This window comes from Salvelinus fontinalis, unplaced genomic scaffold (genome assembly GCF_029448725.1).
Source record: "Salvelinus fontinalis isolate EN_2023a unplaced genomic scaffold, ASM2944872v1 scaffold_0065, whole genome shotgun sequence".
NCBI classification, from domain to species: Eukaryota; Metazoa; Chordata; class Actinopteri; order Salmoniformes; family Salmonidae; genus Salvelinus; species Salvelinus fontinalis.
In genome coordinates, this window is record NW_026600274.1 from 312,504 (window position 1) to 329,209 (window position 16,706).

Here is a 16,706-nt window from a genome sequence, read left to right on the forward strand (position 1 = left end):
TGACATGTATAGCGAACAAACGCATGGGCATCTAGGCCCTCACAGCTAACGGCCATTTGGACAGCATAAGCTGGGGAGTTGTTGAATCGTTCAGTCAAAACATAAATACTTCGTTTAGCAGTGTTATCTGAAAAAGGGTATCGGTGTGAGTTTCTGTGCCTCTGCCTGACCACAAATTGTTTTTACCATATCAATTGCGACCGGTATTATCAAAGTCTCTGCAGTAGTGTTGTGGTTTGCATAATGAGCCGAGCCATTCACTGTGGGAACGATTCAAGTGCGGCCTTTCCCATGATCTGAGGGCGCTCTCTGGTTGAATTTATTTTAGATTGGAAAAATTTTCATTTAGATTTTTAAGGTTAATCACATTACGATGATTTTGAAATACAAATACAATATAATATTGTATGCTATTTATTGTACATACTGTATATACATTTTTTTCTTCGGGATTTTGTCAATTCTCCCGCACAGTGGCGATTTCAGCATGTAAATCTTAGTGGGGCAAACAAAAACATGGGGGATGCATGCCAGCAAAGCCACTACACAACACTAAACAATAAATTCATTGCACAAGGTGACAAACGGTGCCCACAAACTGTTACGGTCTACATAATGCTGTCCCAACAGCAGAGTCCCAACACCTCACCTTGTGAAGGTGGCGCAGCGGTCCATTGTGGGCATATTTTGTCATCAAAGTCTGGCATTCTCTGTATTTATGGTGATACTCTGGGGGGAAAAAACCACACAGCCACTCCATTCGTTCGTGGTTGCTTTGCAATGCTTGCAGTTAGCCACTGATTCCTTCCAAACGATTTATTGTTGAATTTGCGATTTCCGTCTTGTTGTGTAATCTTTATGTTCAATGGCGATAATTTCTCTTCATATGACAAGGATTAAAAAGGATTTGCCAGTAGATTGTCGACTGTCATGATGACGACTGCTAGCTAATATTTTGAAAGTAAGATGTTGACATGATCAGTCCAATCAAAGCTACCGTAATTTGACATTAATTTAAAAAAAAAGGTGCTAAAAATGTGGGGCTGAAAACTGAATGATGGTCGCCACTGCTCCCGCAACCCCATTTTCATATCAGGCGACCTCACATGGAGTCGCGACCCCTAGTTTGGGAAACACGGTCATAAACTGACGCGCTCTAGAACAGAAGACCATTACTAGGCGCGTGGCTTGCATGGAGATGTCTGCTTTATACCTCGCTTTGCTGCTGTTCTCGGGTAAGTGTTCTGTTCTCTGTCACTTTCAGAAAAGTAGTTTTACACAATTGTATCTAAACAGCAGCATTGATGTCAAATTATATTGCGTGGTTATTTTCAGAAAATCAAAAAAAGCTGTGCGTCAATTGGAATGGGTGCACATATGCCCAAAGGGGTGAAGGCTATAGGTTATCAATAAAAGGGAGTTTCATCCTTTTCGACACAAAACAGTTTTATGTATGGATTTGTCATATAGGTGAATCCCACAGTGGTGTTCCTGCATTGTACAGCAGACTGTTGTCTGGTCTATAAAGGACAGTCTACAGAACAGGGGAAAGTTGACGTGTGCGTGTTAGAATCCTACAGCAATATGAGAACATTTCTCCAAAACCAAAGCCGTCAAATTGTACATCAATTTAGTTTGTTGTACACTGTAGCCTGTGTGTGTGTCTCTCTGTAAGTATACACACACTCACAGCGGTTATAGTTCATACATCAACCGTTTATTTAACAATACCTATTACAATCTAAATTTAGAGCATGTTATCGACGGGATAACCAGATCTTATGAAGGGACTGAGTTAGCGACAACACCGACAGTCACCTCCCCGTTACCGGAGCGATGGCGGCGGCGGGACAAGCGGGGCTTGTTGGATTTGGCGGGCGTCGTTAAATGCAGCACTGGGAGGTCGGCGGTGGCTTACATCATGTATGGATGTTACTGCGGGCTGGGAGGCCAGGGATGGCCCCGAGACAAGGCTGACTGGTGAGTACCATCACACACACACAGCTACTACTGGACAAGGACTCGTTGGCCCTGGTCAAAAGTCTACTAGGACTCGGCACTTAGCCCTGGTGTAATTACGGCTGTGGCTTGACACAAACCCGGTTGGCACCAACTCTGATTTTTAAATCCATCCACAGACATTGAATATCTACAAACAGTCATTGCATGCTGTAATGTGGTGTCTGTCTGCCAGGGCCGGCTCCAGGCATAAGCAACATAAGCGGTGGCTTTTGGCCCCACCCAAAAAAAAAATATATATGTTTGTATTTCTTTTTAGGAACTCAGTCGGTGTCTCAACTTCCTGTTGAGAGTTAGAATAGGTGTACAGTTCGAGATTTTGTGGTACATCAGCAGTTTCTCTTGTTTTGTCTGTCACTGACAGTCACTCAATTAGAGATGTCAGCTAACAATTTTCAGATTGGTACATTAGTCTAGCCAGTTACAGTTGAAGTCGGAAGTTTACATACACCTGAGACAAATACATTTAAACTCAGTTTTTCACAATTCTTGACATTTGATCCTAGTAAAAAATCCCTTTCATAGGTCAGTTAGGATCACCACTTTATTTTAAGAATGTGAAATGTCAGAATAATAGAGAGAATAATTTATTTCATCTTTTATTTCTTTCAGCATTGCCTTTAAATTGTTTAACTTGGGTCAAACGTTTTGGGTAGCCTTCCACAAGCTTCCCACAATAAGTTGGGTGAATTTTGGCCCATTCCTCCTGACAGAGCTGGTGTAACTGAGTCAGGTTTGTAGGCCTCCTTGCTCGCATACACTTTTTCAGTTCTGCCCACACATTTTCTGTAGGTTTGAGGTCAGAGCTATGTGATGGCCACTCCAATACCTTGACTTTGTTGTCATTAAGCCATTTTGCCACAACTTTGGAAGTATGCTTGGGGTCATTGTCCATTTGGAAGACCCATTTGCGACCAAGCTTTAACTTCCTGACTGATGTCTTGAGATGTTGCTTCAATATATCCACATAATTTTCCTCCCTCATGAGGCCATCTATTTTGTGAAGTGCACCAGTCCCTCCTGCAGCAAAGCACCCCCACAACATGATGCTGCCACCCCCGTGCTTCATGATTGGGATGGTGTTCTTCGGCTTGCAAGCATCCCCCTTTTTCCTCCAAACATAACGATGGTCATTATTGCCAAACAGTTCTATTTTTGTTTCATCAGACCAGAGGAGATTTCTCCAAAAAGTACGATCTTTATCCCCATGTGCAGTTGCAAACCGTAGTCTGGCTTTTTTATGGCGGTTTTGGAGCAGTGGCTTCTTCCTTGCTGAGCAGCCTTTCAGGTTATGTCGATTATAGGACTCGTTTTACTGTGGATATAGATACTTTTGTACCCATTTCCTCCAGCATCTTCACAAGGTCCTTTGGTGTTGTTCTGGGATTGATTTGCACTTTTCGCACCAAAGCACGCTCATCTCTAGGAGACAGAACGCGTCTCCTTCCTGAGCGGTATGGCGGTATGGTGTTTGTACAGATGAATGTGGTACCTTCAGGCGTTTGGAAATTGCTCCCAAGAATGAACCAGACTTGTGGAGGTCTACATTTTTTTTTTCTGAGGTCTTGGCGGATTTCTTTAGATTTTCCCATGATGTCAAGCAAAGAGGCACTGAGTTTGAAGGTAGGCCTTGAAATACATCCACAGGTACACCTCCAATTGACTCTAATCATGTCAATTAGCCTATCAGAATCTTCTAAAGCCATGACATCATTTTCTGGAATTTTCTAAGCTGTTTCAAGGCAGTCAACTTAGTGTATGTAAACTTCTGACCCACTGGACATGTGATACAGTGAACTATAAGTGAAATAATCTGTCTGTAAACAATTGTTGGAAAAATTACTTGTCATGCACAAAGTAGATGTCCTAACCGACTTGCCAAAACTATAGTTTGTTAACAAGAAATGTGTGCTGTGGTTGAAAAACTATTTTTAAATGACTCCAACCTAAGTGTATGTAAACTTCTGACTTTAACTGTATCTAAACTTGTAGGAATCATGGCCAAATACCGGCTGGGCATTCAGGGCACGTGCCCAGGGGGCCTGACCTCCAGTGGGCCCCAATTGTGTTAGTCACACTCACAGATATCATTAAAGTTGCAATATGTAGAAGTCTCTCAGCCATTTTCTGGTTGCTAAAATTCTAATAGTTTGCCTAATAGTTGACCAAATCTCGGGTTAGGACCCCCCCAAAAGGCTAGATCCGGCCCTGCTGTCTCCTATCCCATGGCCAACAGCTAGTTCCTCAGACCCTCCATTTTGAGCTTGGAAAAAATCTGGAGTGAATTCTGCTTTGTTGATGAGCTGCTACATAAAGAGGACACAACCCAAAGCCACTGTCCTCCACGTAGTGGATAGCAGACTGGATTTACATAACTTCTCAAAGTACTTTATACATTGTACCAGAGTTAACTCCCATCAACAACATGATTGCGTTGTTTTCTGTCCACAAGGTGCTGTCACAAGCATGACTGTTGCTATGGGAAGGCTGAGGATCTGGGTTGTCAGACCAAGACGGACAAGTACCAGTGGACCTGTGAGAACAAGATGTCCAACTGCGGTACGAACTACACATCCCATAATGCAACACTGTATTTCTGTACTCCTAAGCATTCTCTGGGATAGTGGTTCATCATTATGCCTAACCCTAACCTTAAATGAAAAGCTTAAAGCACATTTATGATATAGCCAATATTGACTTTGTGGTTGTGGTAACTAGTATCAACTGTGGATACAAGCTGTATTTCCAGGTCTGAAGCAAAGGGGTAATTTTCCATCGATATTGTGAAAAAGTACAGTTATATTTTATTCTATTTAGTCCTATTGCATTCTAAGAGTTCTAAATTCCACCCGGTCTGTTCTGTCCGGAGGTTCTAGAGTCCCTCAAGAACAGGTGCGACAAGATTCTGTGCAGGTGTGACCGGGAGGCGGCCAGGTGTCTGAGGAGAGCTCCCTTCATCCCTAAATACTCTGTCTGGCCTGACTTCATGTGTGGATACGAACAGCCCTCCTGTACCCGTCACTGATGCTGTTACACAGTGTGTGTGTGTGTGTGTGTGAGAGACTAGAGTTTTCTCAGGTTTGTCCTGGCTAGTGGTGTGTGTATAATAAAGACATCCAGTACTGTACCCACTGCCCATGTGATTCATGGGTCTGATTAACAGTGTGATTATATCACCATGACAGACCTGGTGGGGGTGTACCATTAAGTCCATGACTGAGGACTCAAAACAGCAGCTCTATAAACAGGTTGTAGACTGACATTTTCAATGTACAAAGAAAACAGTAAGGACATTATTCTAAATGGCGTGTGTGTGTTAGAATCCCTCAGCAATATGACGGCATTGCTCCAAAACTAAGCCATCAAATTGTTGGCGTGTGCATGTTAGAATCTAATGGCGTGATTTCATCTGTAGGCCTAAAATAAAAATACATTCATTTCATCTGTAGGAAAAATCTTTGGAACAAACAAAGTTTCATCCCATTCTTAAAATAAAAATAAAAAGTATTTTATTAATTTGTTTGCTAAGTCTAAGAAACCATAACAACCCAGCATCAGAGGGAATCAGTCAAATTAAATGTTGTTTGTCACAGACACATATTTAGCAGATGTTATTGCGGGTGTAGCAAAATGCTTGTGCACCTTCACCATGGTAACACATCAGAGAGAATCACAGTGCACCACCAGTTTAATTAAAGGGACATTCCACCACTGTTAAACCTCATATTCATCCTCTTCCAGTATACAACTTAGTTTGTCCTGAATGGCATCCCTTATATTTAACCAGGCAAGTCAATTAAGAACAAATTCTCATTTACAATGACGGCCTAGGAACAGTGGGTTAACTGCCTTGTTCAGGGGCAGAATGACAATTTTTACCTCGTCAGCTCTGGGATTCAATCTAGCAACCTTTCGGTTACAGGCCCAACACTAACCACTAGGCTACCTGCCGCCCATATATAGACCATTACTTACAGAAAAGTGGTGGAATTCCTCTAAATGAAAAAAGAAATCAGAATAAAAATAAAAAAGACAGATATTTAATAATTCAATCTACGCAATTTGAAACAATCAACCACAGGACAGGTGGAACAGAATACCGCAAAGAATGAACCTATTCATGAACAATTAAACAAATTGACAACATTTACACATTTTGTCATATACAAACAAAACATCCTTCAGGCCATTGGTTACACGAGCGGGACCAATGAAGCGATAGCCCTTTTATGTTAAACAATGGAGTCTCACCTGTCCTAGGGTTCATCCCAAATGGCTCTCTATTCCCTACGTAGTGCACTACTTTTGACCAAAGCCATATGGCTTACCCTCTAGGCCCTGGTCAAAAGTAGTGCACTACATAGGGAAGAGGGGGCCATTTGGGACGAATACTCAAAACAGGTGATTTCCTTCAATTGAAAATGACAACAGTTGGATATCGCCATGTTTCAACTCTTTCTGAATGCAGGAAGTAGAACTTGTGATTATTTACTATTACCATCTGAAACTCAAGTGCCTAACTATTTATTTTTGTTTAAGTAAAAAGGCATTATGTGTGTTGCCTTCCAACGAGACAAGCTGAGCTAGCGCCACATCACCATGGAAACAGAATGTTGTGGCACCCTATTCCCTACATAGTGCACTACTTTTGACCAGAGGTTCTGGTCAAATATAGTGCACACTGCACTATATAGGGAATAGGGTGCCATCCGGGACGCAGACAGAGAATAAAACTAACAAGAACCTGGGCACGTATTCACTAAGGTTCTCAGAGTTGGAGGGCTGATCTAGGACCAGTTTTGAGATCAATCAATACGATTATGGATCATCATTTAAATCATAATGAATGAGATTATATGGACGGGGAGGGAATCTGACTCTAGATCATCACTCTGACACGCTGTGTGAATAGGGCAGGGCTCTCCAACCCTGTAGGTTTTAACTCCAACCCTGACACGCTGTGTGAATAGGGCAGGGCTCTCCAACCCTGTAGGTTTTAACTCCAACTCTGACACGCTGTGTGAATAGGGCAGGGCTCTCCAACCCTGTAGGTTTTAACTCCAACCCTGACACGCTGTGTGAATAGGGCAGGGCTCTCCAACCCTGTAGGTTTTAACTCCAACTCTGACACGCTGTGTGAATAGGGCAGGGCTCTCCAACCCTGTAGTTTTAACTCCAACCCTGACACGCTGTGTGAATAGGGCAGGGCTCTCCAACCCTGTAGGTTTTAACTCCAACCCTGACACGCTGTGTGAATAGGGCAGGGCTCTCCAACCCTGTAGGTTTTAACTCCAACCCTGACACGCTGTGTGAATAGGGCAGGGCTCTCCAACCCTGTAGGTTTTATCTCCAACCCTGACACGCTGTGTGAATAGGGCAGGGCTCTCCAACCCTGTAGGTTTTATCTCCAACTCTGACACGCTGTGTGAATAGGGCAGGGCTCTCCAACCCTGTAGGTTTTATCTCCAACTCTGACACGCTGTGTGAATAGGGCAGGGCTCTCCAACCCTGTAGTTTTAACTCCAACCCTGACACGCTGTGTGAATAGGGCAGGGCTCTCCAACCCTGTAGGTTTTAACTCCAACCCTGACACGCTGTGTGAATAGGGCAGGGCTCTCCAACCCTGTAGGTTTTAACTCCAACCCTGACACGCTGTGTGAATAGGGCAGGGCTCTCCAACCCTGTAGGTTTTATCTCCAACCCTGACACGCTGTGTGAATAGGGCAGGGCTCTCCAACCCTGTAGGTTTTATCTCCAACCCTGTTCCTGGAGAGATACCCTCCTGTAGGTTATCTCCAACCCTGTTCCTGGGGAGATACCCTCCTGTAGGTTTTAAATCCAACCCTGTTCCCGGAGAGATACCCTCCTGTAGGTTTTAAATCCAACCCTGTTCCCGGAGAGATACCCTCCTGTAGGTTTTAGGAGGGTATCTCTCCAGGAAGGAGGGTATCTCTCCAGGAAGGAGGCTATCTCTCCAGGAAGGAGGGTATCTCTCCAGGAAGGAGAGTCTCTCTCCAGGAAGGAGGGTATCTCTCCGGGAAGGAGGGTATCTCTCCAGGAAGGAGGGTATCTCTCCAGGAAGGAGGGTATCTCTCCAGGAAGGAGGGTCTCTCTCCAGGAAGGAGGGTATCTCTCCAGGAAGGAGAGTCTCTCTCCAGGAAGGAGGGTAGCTCTCCAGGAAGGAGGGTCTCTCTCCAGGAAGGAGGGTATCTCTCCAGGAAGGAGGGTAGCTCTCCAGGAAGGAGGGTCTCTCTCCAGGAAGGAGGGTAGCTCTCCAGGAAGGAGGGTAGCTCTCCAGGAAGGAGGGTCTCTCTCCAGGAAGGAGGGTAGCTCTCCAGGAAGGAGGGTCTCTCTCCAGGAAGGAGGGTATCTCTCCAGGAAGGAGGGTAGCTCTCCAGGAAGGAGGGTCTCTCTCCAGGAAGGAGGGTCTCTCTCCAGGAAGGAGGGTCTCTCTCCAGGAAGGAGGCTATCTCTCCGGGAAGGAGGGTATCTCTCCGGGAAGGAGGGTCTCTCTCCGGGAAGGAGGGTAGCTCTCCGGGAAGGAGGCTATCTCTCCGGGAAGGAGGCTATCTCTCCGGGAAGGAGGCTATCTCTCCGGGAAGGAGGCTATCTCTCCGGGAAGGAGGCTATCTCTCCGGGAAGGAGGCTATCTCTCCGGGAAGGAGGCTATCTCTCCGGGAAGGAGGCTATCTCTCCGGGAAGGAGGCTATCTCTCCGGGAAGGAGGCTATCTCTCCGGGAAGGAGGCTATCTCTCCGGGAAGGAGGCTATCTCTCCGGGAAGGAGGCTATCTCTCCGGGAAGGAGGCTATCTCTCCGGGAAGGAGGCTATCTCTCCGGGAAGGAGGCTATCTCTCCGGGAAGGAGGGTATCTCTCCAGGAAGGAGGGTATCTCTCCAGGAACAGGGTTATTAGTTATTACCACTGACCACCATAACAGACAAACACACAACCTCTTTCCTTCAATATGAATTAAACTCATTATATATATATATATATTTATAAACTGAGTGGTTCCAGTCCTGTATGCTGATTGGCTGACAGCTGTGGTTTATCAGACCGTATACAACGGGTGTGACAAAACATTTATATGTACAGCTCTAATTATGTTCGTAACCAGTTTATAACAGCAATAAGGCTCCTCAGAGGTTTGTGGTTGTTGATTTATATATTTAACCTTTATTTAACTAGGCAAGTCAGTTAAGAACAAATTATTATTTACAATGACGGCCTACCGGGGAACAGTGGGTTAACTGCCTTGTTCAGGGGCAGTACTAGGCTCTAACCACTAGGCTCTAACCACTAGGCTCTAACCACTAGGCTCTAACCACTAGGCTCTAACCACTAGGCTCTAACCACTAGGCTCTAACCACTAGGCTCTAACCACTAGGCTACTCCGCATTATGTCGTGCATAAGAACAGCCCTTAGCCGTGGTATATTGGCCATATACCACACCCCCTCTGGCCTTATTGCTTAAATATACTATTTTAATTAAGACATTAGGAGAAACCATCCAATATTATATAGAATTTGGTCTGCGTTCCCAATGGTAACCCATTCCCTATATAGTGCACTGCTGTTGACCAGAGCCCTATGAGGCTTCCTACAGACCCTGGTCAAAAGTAGTGCACTATATAGGGAATAGGGTGCCATTAGGGATGTATCTCAGGGTAAAATAGTGCACTATGTAGGGAATAGGGTGCCATTTGAGACGCAGACACATTAAGACATTGGGTTGTCTGGCTCACAGATGGCTGCCTGTTGCTATGATACTGTGGGCTATGCTGGCATCCATCCTGTTGCTATGATACTGTGGGCTACGCTGGCATCCATCCTGTTGCTATGATACTGTGGGCTACGCTGGCATCCATCCTGTTGCTATGATACTGTGGACTACGATGGCATCCATCCTGTTGCTATGATACTGTGGGCTACGCTGGCATCCATTCTGTTGCTATGATACTGTGTGCTACACTGGCATCCATCCTGTTGCTATGATACTGTGGGCTACGATGGCATCCATCCTGTTGCTATGATACTGTGGGCTACGATGGCATCCATCCTGTTGCTATGATACTGTGGGCTACGATGGCATCCATCCTGTTGCTATGATACTGTGGGCTATGATGGCATCCATCCTGTTGCTATGATACTGTGGGCTACGATGGCATCCATCCTGTTGCTATGATACTGTGGGCTACGATGGCATCCATCCTGCTGCTATGATACTGTGGGCTACCTATTCCCTTTACAGTGGGCCCCATTCGGGAGGCAGGCCATAGCATCTCCTCATTTATGGCACTTGACACCCTTTTCCCTACATAGTGCACTACTTTTGACAAGAGTCCCTATGGGTAGTGCACAATAAAGGGAATAGGGAGCCATTAAAAAGACACATCCCGTGTTTAAACGGTACCTCCTCACTCACGGCTCTTACGTACCTATTCCCTATATAGTGCACTACCCATAAGGGGCACTGGTCAAAAGTAGTGCACTACGTAGGGAACAGGTCAGTCCTTCACGGCCCTTGTGTGTCAGGATGCATTAGCTGCTGCACCACCAGGTCTATGTTGATGATGGGGTTGAAATACAGAGCCCAGTAGAACAGACAGTTACACACAAACTGAGGGATCACCGGCCAGAACAGGGCGAAGGCAAAGCCCTGGGAGGACATCCTCCACAAGTGACCCCACATCTTCTGAGGGAGACTCCTGGAGGGGAGAGGACACTTGGGTTCATTAAACAACAAACTATGCAGAGATGGTGGAGAGAGAGGTAGTGAGGGATGAGCTGAGGGGGGAGAGAGGGGTAGTGAGGGATGAGCTGAAATGGGGAGAGAGAGGGGTAGTGAGGGATGAGCTGAGGGGGGAGAGAGGGGTAGTGTGGGATGAGCTGAGGGGGGAGAGAGAGGGGTAGTGAGGGAAGAGCTGAGGGGGGTGGAGAGAGGGGTAGTGAGGGAAGAGCTGAGGGGGGTGGAGAGAGAGGTAGTGAGGGGGGAGATGAGGGGGGAGAGAGGGGTAGTGAGGGATGAGCTGAGGGGGGAGAGAGGGGTAGTGAGGGATGATATGAGGGGGGAGAGAGAGGGGTAGTGAGGGATAAGCTGAGGGGGGAGAGAGGGGTAGTGAGGGATGAGCTGAGAGGGGAGAGAGAGGGGTAGTGAGGGATGAGCTGGGGGGGGGTGAGGGATGAGATGAGGGGGGAGATAGGGGTAGTGAGGGATGAGCTGAGGGGTAGAGAGAGGTAGTGAGGGATGAGATAAGGGGGGTAGAGAGAGGTAGTGAGGGATGAGGTAAGAGGGGAGAGAGAGGGGTAGTGAGGGATTAGATAAGTGGGGAGAGAGAGGGGTAGTGAGGGATGAGATGAGGGGGGAGAGAGAGGGGTAGTGAGGGATGAGATAGGGGGGAGAGAGAGGTAGTGAGGGATGAGATGAGGAAGTGTGACAGGGAGAGAGGGGTAGTGAGGGATGAGATGAGGAAGTTGGTGTGACAGGGATAGAGACAGTGAGACGAACAGAGGAAGTTGGTGTGACAGGGATAGAGACAGTGAGACGGACAGAGGAAGTTGGTGTGACAGGGATAGAGACAGTGAGACGGACAGAGGAAGTTGGTGTGACAGGAATAGAGACAGTGAGACGGACAGAGGAAGTTGGTGTGACAGGGATAGAGACAGTGAGACGGACAGAGGAAGTTGGTGTGACAGGGATAGAGACAGTGAGACGGACAGAGGAAGTTGGTGTGACAGGAATAGAGACAGTGAGACGGACAGAGGAAGTTGGTGTGACAGGAATAGAGACAGTGAGACGGACAGAGGAAGTTGCTGTGACAGGGATAGAGACAGTGAGACGGACAAAGGAAGTTGGTGTGACAGGGATAGAGACAGTGAGACGGACAGAGGAAGTTGGTGTGACAGGGATAGAGACAGTGAGACGGACAGAGGAAGTTGGTGTGACAGGGATAGAGACAGTGAGACGGACAGAGGAAGTTGGTGTGACAGGGATAGAGACAGTGAGACGGACAGAGAGACACACGGTACCTGATCTCAGCTCGGTTATAGAACCTCCACAGGACGCAGCCCTCCAGGACAGACAGCAGCATGGCGTTGACCATGATGAACCGTGACGTCCAGTAATGAACCGACAGCCAATCCCAGGCAAACTCAGCGATCAGCTGGTATGGAAGGAGGAGGTACTTAACTAGGAACTCCGCCCACTGGCGCCAGCTGGGGTGCACCTGGAGGGACAGAGAGAGACCGATATCGTCAGTATGACCAGACAACATGTACAGTAGTCTACGTCTTGGTGTCTATGACCAGCCATACTGACAACATGTACAGTAGTCTACGTCTTGGTGTCTATGACCAGCCATACTGACTACATCTACAGTAGTCTACGTCTTGTCTATGACCAGCCATACTGACTACATCTACAGTAGTCTACGTCTTGTTGTCTATGACCAGCCATACTGACGACATGTACAGTAGTCTACGTCTTGGTGTCTATGACCAGCCATACTGACTACATCTACAGTAGTCTACGTCGTGTTGTTGTCTATGGCTGGAGTCATACCGACACACCTACCTTTTTTTATTAAATAAATACAATCAACATGACAGTTCATGCAGCTGCAACTGCAATGGCATTTGGAAATCATGACCCATCTTGAGTTGGGTTCTGGGATGGTGCAACTATTGAGAAAGTGAGCTTATGGTTGTGTGGGGGTAAGGGCTGAGTGTGTATGTGTGTATCCCACAACTGTTGCGAAAGAAGAAGTAAAAGATGTAAGGTACAATAGAGGATGATCCACAGCTATATATAATACAAATCGAGGTGACGGCAATGGAAATGCATATGGCAATTGATTTACTTCAATTCGGTAAATGGAACTGTATGCTCTTTTCAAAGAATGGATCCCAGTCGGTTCAGGGCTATGGGATACAGGGGGTCGAGGGTGGTCTGCCGGGCATTGGGATGACAAGCCATCTCGAGATGAGGCCTTTTAGCGGGTGGAATAGTAGGGACCAATTGGAGGTTTACTTAGTAGAAATGCAAATATCATGGTACAACTATATAGACACTCAATCATTATGTTACTTTTTAATAGTACGTTTACAAAAATATATTCTGATTAAAAGAATGAAAGGTGTGTCTCATGGTAAGTGGTGAAATAAGTATAGCCAGTTACAATTGTAATGGCTTAGCAGATAATAAGAAAAGACGATCAGTATTTACCTGGCTAAAAGAGAAGGATTATAATATTTATTGTTTACAGGAAACCCATTCAACAGTTTTAGATGAAGTTTTGTGGAAAAAGAACTGGGTGGGCAAAATATATTTCTCCCATGGGCAAAGAAATTCAAAAGGGGTGATGATCTTAATTAACAATAATTTTGATCCAAATGTGCAAATTGTCCAAACAGATCCTCAAGGTAGATGGATTATTTTAAATATGTTATTGGACAATAAACAAATATGGCTTGTTAACCTATACGGTCCGAATAATGATGATCCAAGCTTCTTTGAAAATATATATAAGAACTTATCAACTCTACAAGCAACACTAGACTCTATTATTATAATGGGAGATTTTAATACGGTCTTAAATAGCTCTATAGACCGGAAAGGAAATCACACTACAAATTATCACCCTCAGGCACTTAAGGAAATCATGAATGTCATGGATATATTGGAATTAGTGGATATATGGAGACTTAAATACCCTGATTTAGTGAGATATACATGGCGGAGGCTGAATCAAGCTAGTCGTCTTGACTACTTTCTTATTCCATTCTCTCTGGCACCAAAAGTTAAAAAAGTGTTGATAGGGGATAGAATGCGGTCGGATCATCACATAATTGGCATATATATTTCTCTTACAGAATTTCCACGTGGGCGAGGATATTGGAAATTTAATCAAAGTCTACTAGATGATAAATTGTTTAGAACTAGGACAGAAGATTTTATAACTGACTTTTTCAGACATAACATAGGTACAGCAGATCCCCTTATTGTATGGGACACTTTTAAGTGTGCCTTTAGAGGCCATGCAATTCAGTACTCATCTATAAAACAAAAGCAATTTAGATCAAGAGTCCATATTAACAAAGGAAATTGAAGGACTAACAGTACAGTTAGATAGCAATAAAAACGGTACCATAGAGGCACAGAATAATTTAGAGGAAAAACAAAAAGAAATGGAGGAACTTATTCAAGAAAGATCCAGTGTAATATATTATAAAAATAAAGCGAACTGGATGGAATATGGGGAAAAATGCACCAAATTCTTTTTCAATCTTCAATATAGAAATGCTACCAAAAAAAATGTATTAAAACTTGTGACAAATGATGGAGTCACGCATGATTCACCAAATGATATTTTGAAAGAGGAAGTAAAGTACTTTAAGAATATGTTTTCGTTTCAGGCTCCTCCATCTCCACTAACTGAAACTAATTGTATGGATTTTTTTCCTATTAATAATGTAAAATTAACATCTGAACAGAAAGACTCATGTGAAGGCCAAATTACAGAGGAGGAACTGCTTGTTGCAATTGGGGCCTTTAAAGATGGGAAAACTCCAGGGCTGGATGGCATACCAGTGGAAGTATACAAAACGTTTTTTGATATACTCAAAGGACCATTATTAACTTGTTTTAACCACTCCTATATAAATGGTAGATTATCAGACACACAACAAGAAGGTCTGATATCGTTATTACTGAAACAGGACCCAAGTGGTATATATAAAGATCCAGTCCAATTAAAAAATTGGAGACCTCTTACACTTCAGTGTTGTGATGCAAAAATCCTAGCAAAATGCTTGGCGCATAGAATAAAAAAAGTTTTGTCAGATATTATTCATCCTAATCAGACAGGTTTTTTACATGGACGATACATTGGAGATAATATAAGGCAAGTACTGGAAACAATAGAACACTATGAGATATCGGGGACACCAGGCCTGGTTTTCATAGCTGATTTTGAAAAGGCTTTTGATAAAGTACGACTGGAGTTTATATATAAATGCCTAGAATATTTCAATTTTGGGGAATCTCTTATAAAATGGGTTAAAATTATGTATAGTAACCCTAGGTGTAAAATAGTAAATAATGGCTACATCTCAGAAAGTTTTAAACTATCTAGAGGAGTAAAACAAGGTTGTCCACTATCGGCATATCTATTTATTATTGCCATCGAAATGTTAGCTGTTAAAATTAGATCAAACATTATTATTAAAGGATTAGAAATCCATGGCTTAAAAACTAAGGTGTCATTGTACGCTGATGATTCATGTTTTCTTTTAAAACCACAACTAGAGTCTCTCCAGGGCCTCAGAGGATCTAGATACCTTTGCTATCCTCTCTGGATTAAAACCAAATTATGATAAATGTACCATATTACGTATTGGATCACTAAAAAATACACATTTTATATTGCCATGTAGTTTACCAATTAAATGGTCTGACGGAGATGTGGACATACTCGGTATAAAAATCCCAAAAGAAAGAAATGATCTCACTCCAATAAATTTTTATAGAAAGTTAGCAAAAATAGATAAGATCTTGCTACCATGGAAAGGAAAATACCTGTCTATTTGTGGAAAAATCACCCTAATTAACTCTTTAGTCATATCACAGTTTACCTATTTGCTTATGGTTTTGCCTACACCTAGTGACCTGTTTTTTAAATTATATGAACAAAAAATATTCAATTTTATTTGGAACGGCAAGCCAGATAAAATTAAAAGGGCCTATTTATATAACGAATATGAATTCGGAGGGCAGAAATTATTAAATATTAAAGCATTAGACCTCTCACTAAAGGCATCGGTCATACAAAAGTTATACTTAAATCCAAACTGGTTCTCTAGTAAACTGGTACGAATGTCTCATCCTATGTTCAAGAAGGGCCTTTTTCCCTTTATTCAGATTACACCTGCTCATTTTCGGTTGTTTGAAAAGGAAATGATCTCCAAAATATCCTTATTCTTTAAACAAGCCTTAGAAAGTTGGTTGCAATTTCAGTTTAATCCACCTGAAAGGACGGAACAAATAGTACAACAAATATTGTGGTTAAATTCAAATATAATAATTGATAAAAAAACTGTATTTATCGAAGAAATGTTTAAAAAAGGTATAATTTTTGTGAATGATATCATAAATAGGACTGGTGGAGTTATGTCACACATGCAGCTAACACAGACATATGGAAAAGTCTGCTCTACCCAAAATTACAACCAATTAATTGCAGCATTACCACAAAAATGGAAGAGGCAAGTAGAAGGGGAAAAAAGTAAGGAACTTGTATGTCGGCCCAGTATTAAAGAACAAAAATGGTTAAAGAAAAGTGTGATAAATAAAAACATATACCAATTTCATTTAAGGACCAAAAAACTAACAGCTGTGCCATACAAATTGCAAAATAGTTGGGAAGAGATTTTCGATGTACCCATTCCATGGCACATGGTTTATGAATTGATACGCAAAACAACGCCGGATTCAAAACTTTGAATTTTTCAATATAAATTACTGTACAAAATTCTTGCAACTAATAGAATGTTATATATATGGGGTATACAATCTTCCCAGCTCTGCAGATTCTGTTGTGAGGAGGCAGAGTCATTAGATCATTTATTTTGGTATTGTCCATATGTAGCTCGTTTTTGGTCACAGGTCCAGGAATGGCTGAAGAATTG

At 43.5% G+C, this 16,706-nt stretch overlaps 2 protein-coding genes across 2 annotated transcripts in view; one reads left to right on the forward strand and one right to left on the reverse strand.

Moving 5' to 3' along the window:
- The first annotated feature begins 1,031 nt into the window (after positions 1-1,031).
- LOC129842800 (phospholipase A2-like) lies at positions 1,032-5,146 on the forward strand. Its single transcript, XM_055911460.1, has 4 exons — positions 1,032-1,235; positions 1,752-1,980; positions 4,472-4,578; positions 4,896-5,146. Exons 1-4 carry the CDS (start codon positions 1,193-1,195, stop codon positions 5,042-5,044), a joined length of 528 nt encoding a protein of 175 aa, XP_055767435.1. The 5' UTR covers positions 1,032-1,192; the 3' UTR covers positions 5,045-5,146.
- Positions 5,147-5,511: 365 nt separating this feature from the next.
- LOC129842796 (bifunctional apoptosis regulator-like) overlaps positions 5,512-16,706 on the reverse strand; it is a 33,721-nt gene continuing 22,526 nt past the window's right edge. The window contains exons 8-9 of the mRNA XM_055911456.1: positions 12,051-12,247; positions 5,512-10,729 (exon numbers count right to left, since the gene is read on the reverse strand). Of these exons, the coding sequence (XP_055767431.1) occupies positions 10,537-10,729; positions 12,051-12,247 (390 nt within the window). The 3' untranslated portion in view covers positions 5,512-10,536. The remainder of the gene's footprint in view (positions 10,730-12,050; positions 12,248-16,706) is intronic.